We start from the raw sequence: 11906 nt of genomic DNA on the forward strand, positions 1-11906 counted from the left end.
CAAGTCACGGGGGCTGGTTTGCTTTGGCAGCGACTGGCCGCAGCGGTGACCTCTGGAGCCTGGAAGCCGCACACGGGGAGGGGGGGCGGGGGGGGCTTGGCCCGGAAAAGGCAGCAGGGCGTGCTGAGGTCCAGGCCAAGGGGCCGGAAGCGGCCGGGCAGATACACGCTGTCCCGCCAGCAGCCCGGAGGGATCCACGTCAGACCCCAGGGCCAGATAAACACCCAGACACACAAGGGTCACCGCCAGACACCTGCTGGTGGACAGCCACGCACCCAAACACAGACCACAGCTGCTCACCCCACGCTCGCCCCACGCAGAGCCACAGCCTCCTGCAAGGGGTCATGCGGGGGGCTCCTCTCCCCCGCCCAAGATGTATCTTCGTCTCCTTCCCTCCCCCTCCCCAGCCCCCAGGGCAGCAGAGAGCCACCCTGCTAGGAACACGCAGACCACCCAAACTCCTGCCTTTCCTCCACAGGCCCTTCCCTGCCCTGCCGCCCCCAGCTGCCCCCAGGGCTCCCCTCTGGCCCCCTCCCACCCTCCCACACCTCTCATGGTCCCCACTGAGCTCCCCTCTGGTCCCCCATTCCCCACCAATCACGTGCTAAGAGGCTGCGCCCTGAGAAGGGTGAGACTCACCCACCTGTTCCTTCTCCATCCTTTTCTCTGAACCTGGGCAGAGACCCGGAGGACGGTCCCCGGGAACACGGAGGCTTTCGGATTTGGGGGCGTAGAGGGTGACAGGGCTCACGAGAGAGACTATGAGTCAAGTCCAAGAATCTTTATTTCATGAACAAAACTACTTGTGTGAAGAGAGAAGAGGCTGAATGGGCCCTTCTAAGTGGCCACAGTCCAAGGCTGGTGAGAGAGGGCAGGGTTGGGCTGGGGCAAGAGTGCATCACAGGGAGGGGGACCCCAGGTCCAGCCAGAGGAAGGAGGGCAAATGTTGCTGGGGGTCGGAGTGGGTCCCAGAACCCCCTGCCCCAAACTGTGCCAGCCCATCACGACCCCTGCCGGGAAGGGGAGGGGGGCAGGAGGAGGCTGGGCCCCAGTAGTGTGCATCTGAAGCGGCCGATGTGTGCAAATCAGCAAGAAGGAGGGGTGCGGAGCCGCTGCCCCCACCTCACCGCCCCCCCTCCTGAACAGGCAGCAGAAGCAGGGGCGGGGGCAGCGGCAATATTGCTTTACCCATCATGCATGGCGTGGGTGGGCAATGGGGCAGGAGGAAGTAGGCCAGATTGGGGGTGTGAGCCAAGCCCCCTGCCCCCTCCCACCCAGGCGGTTCCACTGGCAGGACTCTGAGGCTCGTAGAGGCCCAGGAATGGCCAACCCCCATTGGGGGCAGGCCGTGCCCAGATGTTCCCCATTAGGGCTGGCTCTTCCTTGAGGTGGAGCCCAGGGCCTAAAGGTGAGGGAGATACAGGTATCAGGGACCCAGTGGGCTGACACCCGCCCAGGCCCTCCGGCGCTGCCCACCCACCTACCTTACCAGGGCTATTCGGCCACCTGGACGCCTGTACAGTTCTCCTTGCTTTCTGAGGTGATGGCCAGGTATTCCGAGCTGTGGGGGCAAAGGCTGGGTGTACAGTGACCCTCCTGAGCAGTCTGGCCCACCCCCAGGAACCTGACAGGGCTGGGGTCTCTGCCCCAGACGCATGGCGTTCTGGAGTTAGAGAGAGGAGGGGACTGCAGGCCGGACTCCTAGGGATCCACAAGAAGTCCAGGCTGGGGCCTGGAGCCCTGAGTGTGAGGGAGGAGGGGACTGGGGGGGGGGGTCAGACTCTGGGTCCTAACCTTACCCACCCAGGATAACAAACATAGCCCTCTGGGGAGCCTGGGTGTCTAGGTCACCTGACCCCCTCCCCACCGGCCCCACTCACGCATTCTCTTGTGCAGCAGCCTCCGTGGCCGCAGCGATCTTCTTGTAGCAGTAAACCATCTCTGCCACGAGCCATATGGTCAACACCACGATGAGCACATACATCATGATCTCCGACACGATGGACGCCATGTCTCTGTTGGCTGCAAGGGCCAGGCAGGGTTAGGTGGCAATCAGGGCCAGGGGCAGGCGGCGTGAGGTGCCCCGAACTTGCTGTGGGAGCTTGGCCGAGTGGCCTGGCCTCTCTGGGCCTGGTCTGTGAATAGGACCATGCTGCTTCCCCAGAGTCATTGGGTTGTTACTGTGATTCTTTTTTTTTTTTTTTCTCTTCTAAGTAGGCTTAGCATGGAGCCCAGTGCAGGGCCTGAACTCATGACTCTGAGATCAAGACCTGAGCTGAGATCAAGAGTGGGACGCTTAACCGACCAAGCCATGCAGGCAGGCGCCCCATTACTGTGATTCTTATAACCAGCCTCCAGTGGGCGTTGGGACCCCCCTCGACCTGCCTCCCTGTGTGGCTTGAGGGGGCATCTGTGCCATTCACCTGGCTGGAGGTGCCCAAGAGCTGTAGCTTTGCAACCAGAAGGCTCGGGTTCAGATCCCGACTCTGCCACTTGCAGGCTGCGTAACCTTGGGCAAGTGACTCACCCTCTCTGGGTTTGAGTTTTCTCCATCTGTGAAAAGCTGATAACCACAGCATCTCCTGGGGAGTGTTGTGACAATTAAATACACTTCAAAAATCCTTAGAACGGTGTTTGGCATATAGATAGCGCTCAATAAATGTTTGCTGATATTAATAGTACGGTTACTGCTATTATTGGAGCAGTACAGCAGAGTAGTTAAGAGCAGGGGACTCTGGGGGCTGGATTCAAATCCTGACTCTGCCTCTTATTAGCTGTGTGACTTTAGGCAAATGACTCCACCTCTCTGAGCCTTAATTCCCCCTCCATAAAATGGAGACGATAACACCCATGCCTCCTCACAGGGCTGCTGGGAAGAGAGAACAAGCTAATATCCTGAACACGGGGACGCCTGGGTGGCTCAGTGGTTGAGCATCTGACTTCGGCTCAGGTCATGACCCCGGAGTCCTGGGATCAAGTCCCACATCAGGCTCCCACGGGGAGCCTGCTTCTCCCTCTGCCTGTGTCTCTGCCTCTCTCTCTATCTCTCATGAATAAAATAAATTAAATCTTTAAAAAAATATCCTTAACACACATGGATGTGCTCGCAGTTGGCACTGCCTAAGTACTGGCTATTTCACTGACGTTTTCCGGAAACCTTCTATCCTTTCCACGGCACTAGGCTCCTGCCATTGCCAGCTTCCTCTCACTGCACCTAAATTTAAACTGTGAAGGGGATGAGCTCAGCCAAGGAACCAGAGGCAAAGGCCACCGGGGCGTCCTAGGCCGGATTTCACAGGTGTCCACTCCGTATTCCTCCGTTACCTTCCCCCACTGTCCTCACATGGTCTTGGGCACCCTCTGCTGCCCTACCCCGTGCAGATGGCACCGGTGCTTTCTGGGCCAGGGTGAGGGAGGGTGCAGGGCTGGATGCTTCTCCCCTGCTTCTCTGCCTGGAGGAGCTAGAGAGAGGGCTCCACACATCACTCATTCCCTGGTTCATTCATTCATTCATCCAAAAGATAGGAGTCTCATATGGAGGATGCGTGCTTTCAGCCAGGCTCTCTGCTAAATTCTGTACGTGAGCATCGCCCTGAGTCTCTGAAACAGCCCCGAGGAGAGAGTCCCGGCTTCCCGCGTCAGCTGACCCCAGGAATCACACGGAGTTGGATTTATGTTGGATAAAGCTTCCCTCTTCAGAATTCTCAGCCCCGCTCCAGGAACTCAGTACTCAAACGGATTTGGGGAATCTGCTATCCTCGGCCCTCCCAGTCAGATTAGGATGGTGACCCGCAGGGCTCTGTAGCCCATTGTCCAGACAAGGACACCGAGGCTCAGAAAGGGGCCGGTGCTGGGCAAGGATGCACAGCCAGGATCGGACTCGGAGCCAGGATTCAACCCCAAGTGTAACTGGCTGCAGGGTCTGAGCTCTCACCTGCTCCAGAAACTACCCCAGCCAAAGACACCCTCGGTCAAGGGTGCCCTATGTCAAACGCAGTCTCCACCAAGCCACACAGACACCTCAGGAGGCGGGGCTGTCTTTGCCCCACTTCACTGACGAGGAACTGAGGCAGAGGGGTCACCAGGCACCTCCTCCAGGGAGAACTTTGATTTCTTCAACAGCCCCCAAGTCTTCCAAAAGCTGGCAGCCCCCAGGTGTGAAGCCGCAGCCTGCCCCCCTGTGCAGGATTTCTCACTGGCCTTGGATGCTGCTTCACCTCAAGACGTTCCCCACCCATAGTGCAGACATGCAACGTGGAAGCAGGCCTCTTGTCCCCATCCGCCGGCTCCACTACTCTGGGGGGCCCTAGGTGCTTCTACCCTCTTCCGCAGCTCTGCTGCCTCGGTAAAGGCCTCACCACCAACACCCACTGGCCCTCCTCTGGAAATGACACCATTAATTCCTTGGGGTTATTACCGGGAGGCAATATAGACTGATGGGTAATGCCGAGGATGCAGGGAGAGAGTGGATAATAATAATAATAACAATAATAATAACAATAATAATAAAAGAATACAACAGGCTGGCAATGCTAACAGTACAACCATACCAGGCGGGAATGAAAGAAATACTGTGGTGGGATGAGTACGCTGGCTGATGATGAATATAGTGTAACCAGTAAAACTTTTAACTACTAGAATATGATCAATCTAAAATACTATAGCATGGTGGGTAATGTTAAAAAAAAAAAACCTGTAGTATGATGGATTATGATAAAAATACTATTGTATGTTTGGTAATGTTAAATCAGAGAGTATACAGTAATAAAAAATACTGTACCAGGGCGGATAAAAAACCACTAGAGGGGATCCCTGGGTGGCTCAGTGGTTTAGCACCTGCCTTCGGCCCAGGGCGTGATCCTGGAGTCCCGGGATCGAGTCCCGCATCAGGCTCCTGCATGGAGCCTGCTTCTCCCTCTGCCTGTGTCTCTGCCTCTCTCTGTGTGTCTATTATGAATAAATAAAAATCTTAAAAAAAAACACACTAGAGTATGTTGGATACTCCCTTAGACCCTGGGAAGACGACGGAAAGAGCTCTCTGCCCTTGGTCAATGCGAAGAACATGGGCGCGGGCAGGTAACAGAATATGGGACATGGTGTTTAACGGAGGCTCTGCTGGGTCCTGGGCGAGCCTGAGCCCCAGCCTCCGCCCCGCAGAGGGGGACAGCACCCCAAGCGAGGGACACACGGAAGGAACCTGGCAGGCCCCCTGCGCTCCTGACCCCTCCCCGGGGCACTGATCCCGGAGGCAGGATTGACGCAGATTTCGTTAAACCACTGCACTTGGGGGCGCTTCTTGTCACAGCCACGCCCATGGGCAGGGCTCCCTCTTCCACATCCACGGGTGGCCGCCCACCCGGCATCGTGACCTACACCAAAGCGTAGCTCAGACGTGTCTCCTGCACTGAACCCTGCTGGATCAACTTCGATAACAAACGTAAAAAATGCTAATTATCAAGAGAAACCCACAGGCTCTGGCTGACAGCAGAGTAGAGTGAATCACGCCAAGAACAGACACGCAGTCACACACGCTTGGTTGGGTTCAAATCCAGGTCCCAGCTCTGTGATCTCAGCCACGTAATCTCACCTCCCTGAGCCTGGGTCTCCCCATCTGTAAAATGGGGAGAGTAACAGCCTCTAGCCAGGAGGGTGGGCCCGCACCCCTCTTGGGGGAAGGAAGGACAATGCCCGGTTCGGGTGGCCCCACGGGAGTTGCTTGCCAGGACTTAGGTGGCTCAGGTTCTGGGATATCTTCCTGACTCTAAGCCAGTGGGCCCTTGGGCCCTGGAAAGTTCCAATTTATACCTCTCGGAAGATGGTTCAGAGAAGGGATCCAAGGCAGCTAGAGCCAAAATGATGAAATGTCCCCAAACAGCCTGAGATCTTTGCTGTTCAATGTGGCCCCAGACCTGCAGCATTGGCTTCGTCGAGAGCTTGTTAGAAACGGGGCCCGGGCCCAACCCCGGGTCTGCTGAGTCAGGGTCTACACTAGCAAGACTCCCGGGAGGGAGCTCAGGTGCACAGAAGAATTTAAGGGGCTCTGCTCTAGGGAGGCGGGCCCGAGGCTCCCGGACAGTCGGAACCTCCACTGTCAGCCCCACTGCCGAGGCCCCACGCACCGCTCCATCCTCACAGCGCCCTGCGAGGTGGATGCCATCATCAGCCTGCTTCCCACCCGACGGCCCTTCCTCGGAGACGGGAAGGCACCTGCAGGAGAAACTATGCACAGGTAGGCGAGTTCTGCACCCAGAACTTTCAGGCAAGAGGCCTGGTGTGGCCAGGCCGCGGGTTGAAAGGAAAGGGAAGCCGGAGCCCCGGGGCTGGGGAAGGAGGTGCAGCTCCCCACCGCACCCCCCTCTCCCCGCTGCCGTGGGTGTTTGCCTGGCCCAGGCGTGGAGCCAGGCTGTCCCCTACCTGCCATCTGTCCCACCATCTGGCTGCCAGTGGGCAACGGGGGCGAGGGGGCAGCAGCGCCTGACTCACCCTTGTCCACCACCTCAAGGTGGATCTTCTTGACGACGCTGGTGTTATGCTCGTAGTTCTCGAAGAAGAGCAGGCGGTAGACGTGGCACTCGTAGTCGCCCGAGTGGTTGTAGGTGACGTTGGTGATGAAGATGGACAGGTCCTGCAGGTCCTTGGTGCCCCGGCTGCCGTTCCACACCACGCGGCCCTCGAAGCGCTCATCCTCCTCCAGCTGCAGGACCTCGTTCTCATAGCGCAGGATCTGGGGGCAGCGGGCCGGTCACTGGCCGCAGCCCCCAGACTTTTCCGCCCCTTGCCCTGCCGCTCAGAGAGACAGCAGGCACCCTGACCTCGGGCAGGGAGGGCACAGGGGGCTAGGATCGTGCCCTGGCCTGCCCCCAGCCCTGTGTCCCTGGCCCTGACACACGCACACATAGGCCTCCGGCAGCAGCCCCCTCTGCACCCCCTGGCCCCCCTCCCAGCCCCATCCGGCCTTCCTGGCTTTCATCCTCCCTCAGGCAGGGACAGAGGCGTCCCCTCCCAGCCACCGCAGACCCCGGGCTTCAGGGGGCCCTGCGGGTTTGCGGTGTCCCCCTCGCTTGTAGCTCAAAATACACATCACGCAAAGGAGGTCAGGAGAGTTCTGCTTTGCTCTCACGATGACTCTGTGAGACATCCTTGCTGGGACTCAGTCACTCCAATGACACTTACCCGGTGCCCCCCGGCACCAGCTAGGTCGACCCCCACCCAAGCCTACGAGCCAGAGACCATCACCAGCCCATCTTTACGGAGGAGGAAACTGAGGCTCAGAGAGGCTCAGTGCCTTCCCCAGGGTCACCAGCTGGTCGGCGGTGGAGCCGAAATCAGAATCCCGGTCGCCGCTAATAGCACATGGCTGAAGACGGACAGACAGCCCCTCCCGGGTCCTGCCTGCCACCAGCGCCCACGCAGCCGCCCCCTCCCACACCTGTGCCAGGCACCCACACACCTTGACAAACTCCTCAGTGCCCTTCTGGCGGAACGTCCACTCTGTGAAGGTCTCGGCGGTGGTCTCGCTGCGGCGCTTGCAGGAGATGCACAGGATTTTGAAGGTCATCCCGTACACGGCCTCGGTCTCTGAGTCCACCTCCACGCAGCCCCCCCAGGCTGAGGACACTGCGGGGACAGCGGGCTCAGGTCGAGCAGGGGCACCCGTCGCCCTGGGGGCAATGCCAGGCTTACTGGCTGTTGGCTCTCGGGCGCTCGGAACCATCTGTTTCCCCTCCAGCGAATGGACACTACGCCCGGCCCTGCCCCTTGCTGTGTGTGCCCTTGGCAAGTCACTCATCGTCTCTGGCCTCAGTTTCCCTCTGTGAGGTGAGGGGGACGATCATCTCTGCCTCTAGGGGCTGCTGGGCAGATTCCACAGGTTAGGTGAGCCCCAGCAGGGGGCCTGCCACACAGGAAACCTCCTCCCCAACAACAGGGCTGTCACCGCGGTCAGTTACTCGGAGTCTTTGCTCTGTGCCCAAGTAGATACCCGAGCGCCCCTTCCTAGGTCCCCTTGCCCACGGTAGGCGGCAGTTAGGTGGGACTAGAGTTCTGGATGTGTCAGAAGTTCAAGGCGGCCGAGTCATTTGCGCCGCTACTGCTCTGCAGAACCAGCCAGCCCGAGAGGGTGGGTGGGAGAAGGCAAGGCCTCAGGGGGGCAGGGTGGCCCCAACTCCTGCCCAGCTCTCCGGCCCCACAGTTTCGGCTGTCACCCACCCCCTCCCCAGCCTCTCTGGCCTCTGTCCCCCGTTCCCCTCCGGGCTCCTCGCCTCCACACCCCTCTCCCACCTCCTCTCAGCTTCTTGAAACTCACTGAGCTCTCTGCAGCCTCAGGGACTTTGCACCCCCGCTGGATTCCGGTCCCTCTGGGTGCCTCCTCCGTATCCCTACCTGCCGCCCGCTTGCCGAGGCCCAGCGCCCACCAGCTAACGCTGCGCCTCTCAGGCTCCAGCCCTGGGTGTTTCTTTGTCCCCCAAGCGGCTTCCTCTCTCAATCTTGGGAACTTGGGGTCCTCCGCTGCCGTCTCTAACTCCTTGAGCACCTCTGTGTCTGTCTCCCAGGACTTTTTATCTCTTAGGGAGTCTCTCGGAAGGGCCCACCCCGTCGGGTCCTCTTTCCAGGCTCACTCGGCCTCTCGGGGTCTCCCTCTGCACCGGCCCGTCCCTTTCAAACTCGTGTCTCCCTGTGTCTACCTGTGTCTCCATCTCTCCCTGCCTCGCCCAAGTTTGCTGGGTCCCGGGCGCTCCGCTTTCTAACTCGCTCCTCGGCCTCCCGGGCTCGCCGCCCAGCCCTCTCCGTCTCCTCCCCCGCCTCTCCCGCTCCCCGGCCCGCCGGGCCACCCCGGAGCTCTCGGAGCCGCTGCGCCTCCCGCGCCCTCCCCCGCGTCCCCGTCTCCCCCGGGCTCCCGGGCTCCCCCGTCCCGGTCTCCGGGCGCCGCCTTCCCCCACCCCCTCCCGCGGCTGTGGGTGTCACATTGCAGCCTGCGGGGCTCCGGGAGCAGCTGACTCCGCGTTTCCTCGCCCCCGGCCGGGCGCCCGCAGCCGCCGAGCCGTGCCAGGCCGACCCCCGCCGCGCGCCCCCGGCCCCCGCCCCCGGCCCCGGCCCCCGGCCTCCCCCGCCCGCTCCCCGCGCTCGCAACTTCGGGAGCCGACTTGGCCGGGCCGGGGGCGGCCCTCGCCCCGCCGTCCCGGCCCTCGCCCCGCCGTCCCGGCCCCGCGCCCCGCGCTCACCCAGTGCCGCGCCGACCACCAGGGCCAGCAGGGTCCCCATGGCGCGCTGCGCGCTGCGCCCCCCTCCCGGGCCGCGGGCTCAGTAGCGGGGCAGGAGGCAGCGGGCCCGGGCGGCGAGTAGAATGTCCCCGGGAGCGCGCGGGCGCAGCAGCTGCGGCTCCGGGACCGGCGGGGGGGCGGGGGGGGGCGCGGCCCCCCCGCTCCGGTTACCGCCGGGGGCCCAGCCCCGGGGCCCGGCGTCCGGGCATCCCCGCCGCTCGGGCGGCCGCTGCTCGGGCTGCTGCGCTGGCGCGCGCGGCGGGGCGCATCCGCCAGGTGCGCCGACCCCGGCCCCTCCGGCTCGGGCGCGCTGGGGCGCGGGCCGCGGTCTCCTGCGCACTGCAGCGGCGGCGGCGGCGGCGGCGGCCCGGGAGGGAGGAGGAGCGGGAGGGGGCGGGATGAATCACCGCGGGGGGAGGGCGCGGCCGCCCAGCCTTTGCCGCAGCGGCCCGGGAGGCGCCCGCTGCACCGGCCTCTCCCGGTGGCGCAGGGACGGCGGCTTCTGGGCGGGGGGTGGCCGGGGTGGGGGGGCCCGACCCCTCCCGCTCTGGGGACCCCCAGCCTCGGAGTCTGGGAAAGGTCACCCCCCAGAGTCACGGAAGGGCTTAGAGGGCGTTTGGGGGACAGGGCTCCGACTTCAGTTTATGGAGGTCACCCTCATGGGACCGGAGGGCGACTGGGCTGGGCCGTCCAGGGGACCTCGCCTTCAGATCCCTGACATCTGGGCCTGGAGGTCACCGTGCTGGAACCCAAGTGGGCGTGAGGTGGGGGAGTCAGGCCAGGGCCACCAAGAGTACTTCAGACTCCACCCAAGCAGGTGGGGTGTGCTGGGTCTAAACCAGAGCCGCTGCCCTGGGGGTCCCCGGGGGTACCATGTTTCAGGAGGAGGGTCCCTGGGCTCTGATAACGCCACCCCCAACCGCCACCACCGTCCTGGCCCCTGCTGCTGTCCTCAACACACCACACTTATTCCTGCCTCAGGGCCTTTGCCCTCTTTGCTCTTCCCTCTGCCTGGACCACTCTCTTCCCCCTGGTAACTCACTCCCTCTCCTCCCGCATCTCTTGGCTTCAATGTCACCTTCCTCAGGTCTTCGGTCCATTCCCAGGAAACTGCCTCCCCTGTCCCTCACTTGACCGACTTTACTCATTTCGTTGTTTTTTTCCACCGCACTTGTCACCACCTGACATTATACTCTTCCTTTATATAGATCTTCCTTCCACGCCTGTCCCTCCAACCCTGGGATAGAAGGTGCCCCCAAGTGAGGACACTGTCTCGCACACCACTGTTTCCAGCATCTGGAACTGTGCCTGGCACATGATAGGTGCTCAGTAAATATTCATCAAGTGAATAAAATGCCAATGCCAGAGCCCTTCCGATATGCTGGGTCCATTTCTACCTCCCCGACATTGGCAAGTTATTATCCCCATTTTACAGAAGAAACTGAGGCCGAGAGCACCTCACTCCCTTGCCCAGGGTCTTGTAGTTGGCCTCGGGTGGATCTGGAATCCTGCCCCAGCAGTGGTGGGTGGAGAGGTTGGCGGTGGGGGCTCTGGGCTCTCAGGACCAGGGTGGGAGTGAGTTTTGACTGGCTGCTCAAGTCCTGGCCTCCAGTTATGGGTAGGGTGAAGTTCCAGATTGCCCGCCACCCCCTGGCCCAGACCCGCTGAGCAAGAGAAACCAGGTGTGTGACAGGCTCGGGGCAGAGGAACAGGAAGCCAGGGACAATGGACACCTCTGTGGTCTGGGCCTCTCTGCCAACACCTCCTGGGCTATGAAATTGCCCTGCAGAAAATAACTCCCTTGCCGTACCAGGCCCTCCCCCGGGCAGCGAGTGACGGGCAGAGGCAGTGAGCACAGGCCTGAGGCACTGGGCGAGGGCACCTACTCACAGCCCTACAAGCTGGTGTTCAGTGAGCACCTACTATGGGCTTGGTGCTCTTCTAAGCACTTTCCTAATATTAACTGTAATTCTTTCTATAGGGCAGGTGTTACCATTATTGCCAATTAACAGGTATGGGAAACTGAGGCGCAGGGTGGCTAGCTTGCCATGATCACACAGCTAGAGGAAAGGCTGTGCCACTTGTGGTCCTTCCTGCCTCCATCCAACCCCTCTGCCCAGTCCTCTGTCCCAAGCCATCAGTTGAGAAGTTTCTTCCAGCCTGACCGGGACATGTCAAAGGTCTCTCCTGACCTCTCACTCACTCTGGAACCAGACCAGGGCTGAGAGGGAGACCTGGGTTTGACCAGGACCAGACACCTGGCCTCTAAGCCCATTTCCTCATTGGTAAGACAGGAGTCCAGATGGCCTCAACCCAGACAGGCCACTGAAGGGTCCTGCAGGGGACAGGACCTTGCATTTAAATGTGGAGAAGCAGGGACCAGGCCCGCGGCTGTTGTCTTCCTGCAGAGTGGCCTCAGACATGTGCCCGTCTGCCTACCACATCTCAGGGGTTCACGGTGAGACTTAAATGAACACCAGGCCTGGGCACACTTGGTGCTTACTACAGCACTTACTTCTCACCCCCCCCCCCCAATTTTTCCATGGTAAGAGTAAGCTCAGTTGAACACTTACTCTATGCCAGGCCCTGTTATGAGTAGCCACATCTATTAACTCATCTCTCGTAAGAGTGGCTGGCAAAGGGAGA

At 61.0% G+C, this 11906-nt stretch overlaps 1 protein-coding gene across 3 annotated transcripts; it reads right to left on the reverse strand.

Annotated features, from left to right (window-relative positions):
* Positions 1 to 766: 766 nt before the first annotated feature.
* On the reverse strand, positions 767 to 9558 carry SCN1B (sodium voltage-gated channel beta subunit 1). 3 transcript variants are annotated; one of them, XM_041742852.1, is made up of 6 exons: positions 9222 to 9558; positions 7451 to 7617; positions 6484 to 6724; positions 1881 to 2022; positions 1485 to 1561; positions 767 to 1402 (listed from the first exon to the last, which is right to left on the reverse strand). In XM_041742852.1, exons 1-5 carry the CDS (start codon positions 9259 to 9261, stop codon positions 1495 to 1497), a joined length of 657 nt encoding a protein of 218 aa, XP_041598786.1. In that variant the 5' UTR covers positions 9262 to 9558; the 3' UTR covers positions 767 to 1402; positions 1485 to 1494. The 3 variants fall into 3 exon arrangements, with proteins under 3 accessions (XP_041598786.1, XP_041598784.1, XP_041598787.1); XM_041742850.1 differs by having other exon boundaries at positions 1490 to 1561; positions 9222 to 9557; XM_041742853.1 differs by lacking the exon at positions 9222 to 9558 and adding an exon at positions 8306 to 8324 and having other exon boundaries at positions 1490 to 1561.
* Between the last annotated feature and the right edge of the window lie 2348 nt (positions 9559 to 11906).

The sequence above is a fragment of the Vulpes lagopus genome, chromosome 2 (assembly GCF_018345385.1).
Source record: "Vulpes lagopus strain Blue_001 chromosome 2, ASM1834538v1, whole genome shotgun sequence".
Lineage (NCBI taxonomy): Eukaryota > Metazoa > Chordata > Mammalia > Carnivora > Canidae > Vulpes > Vulpes lagopus.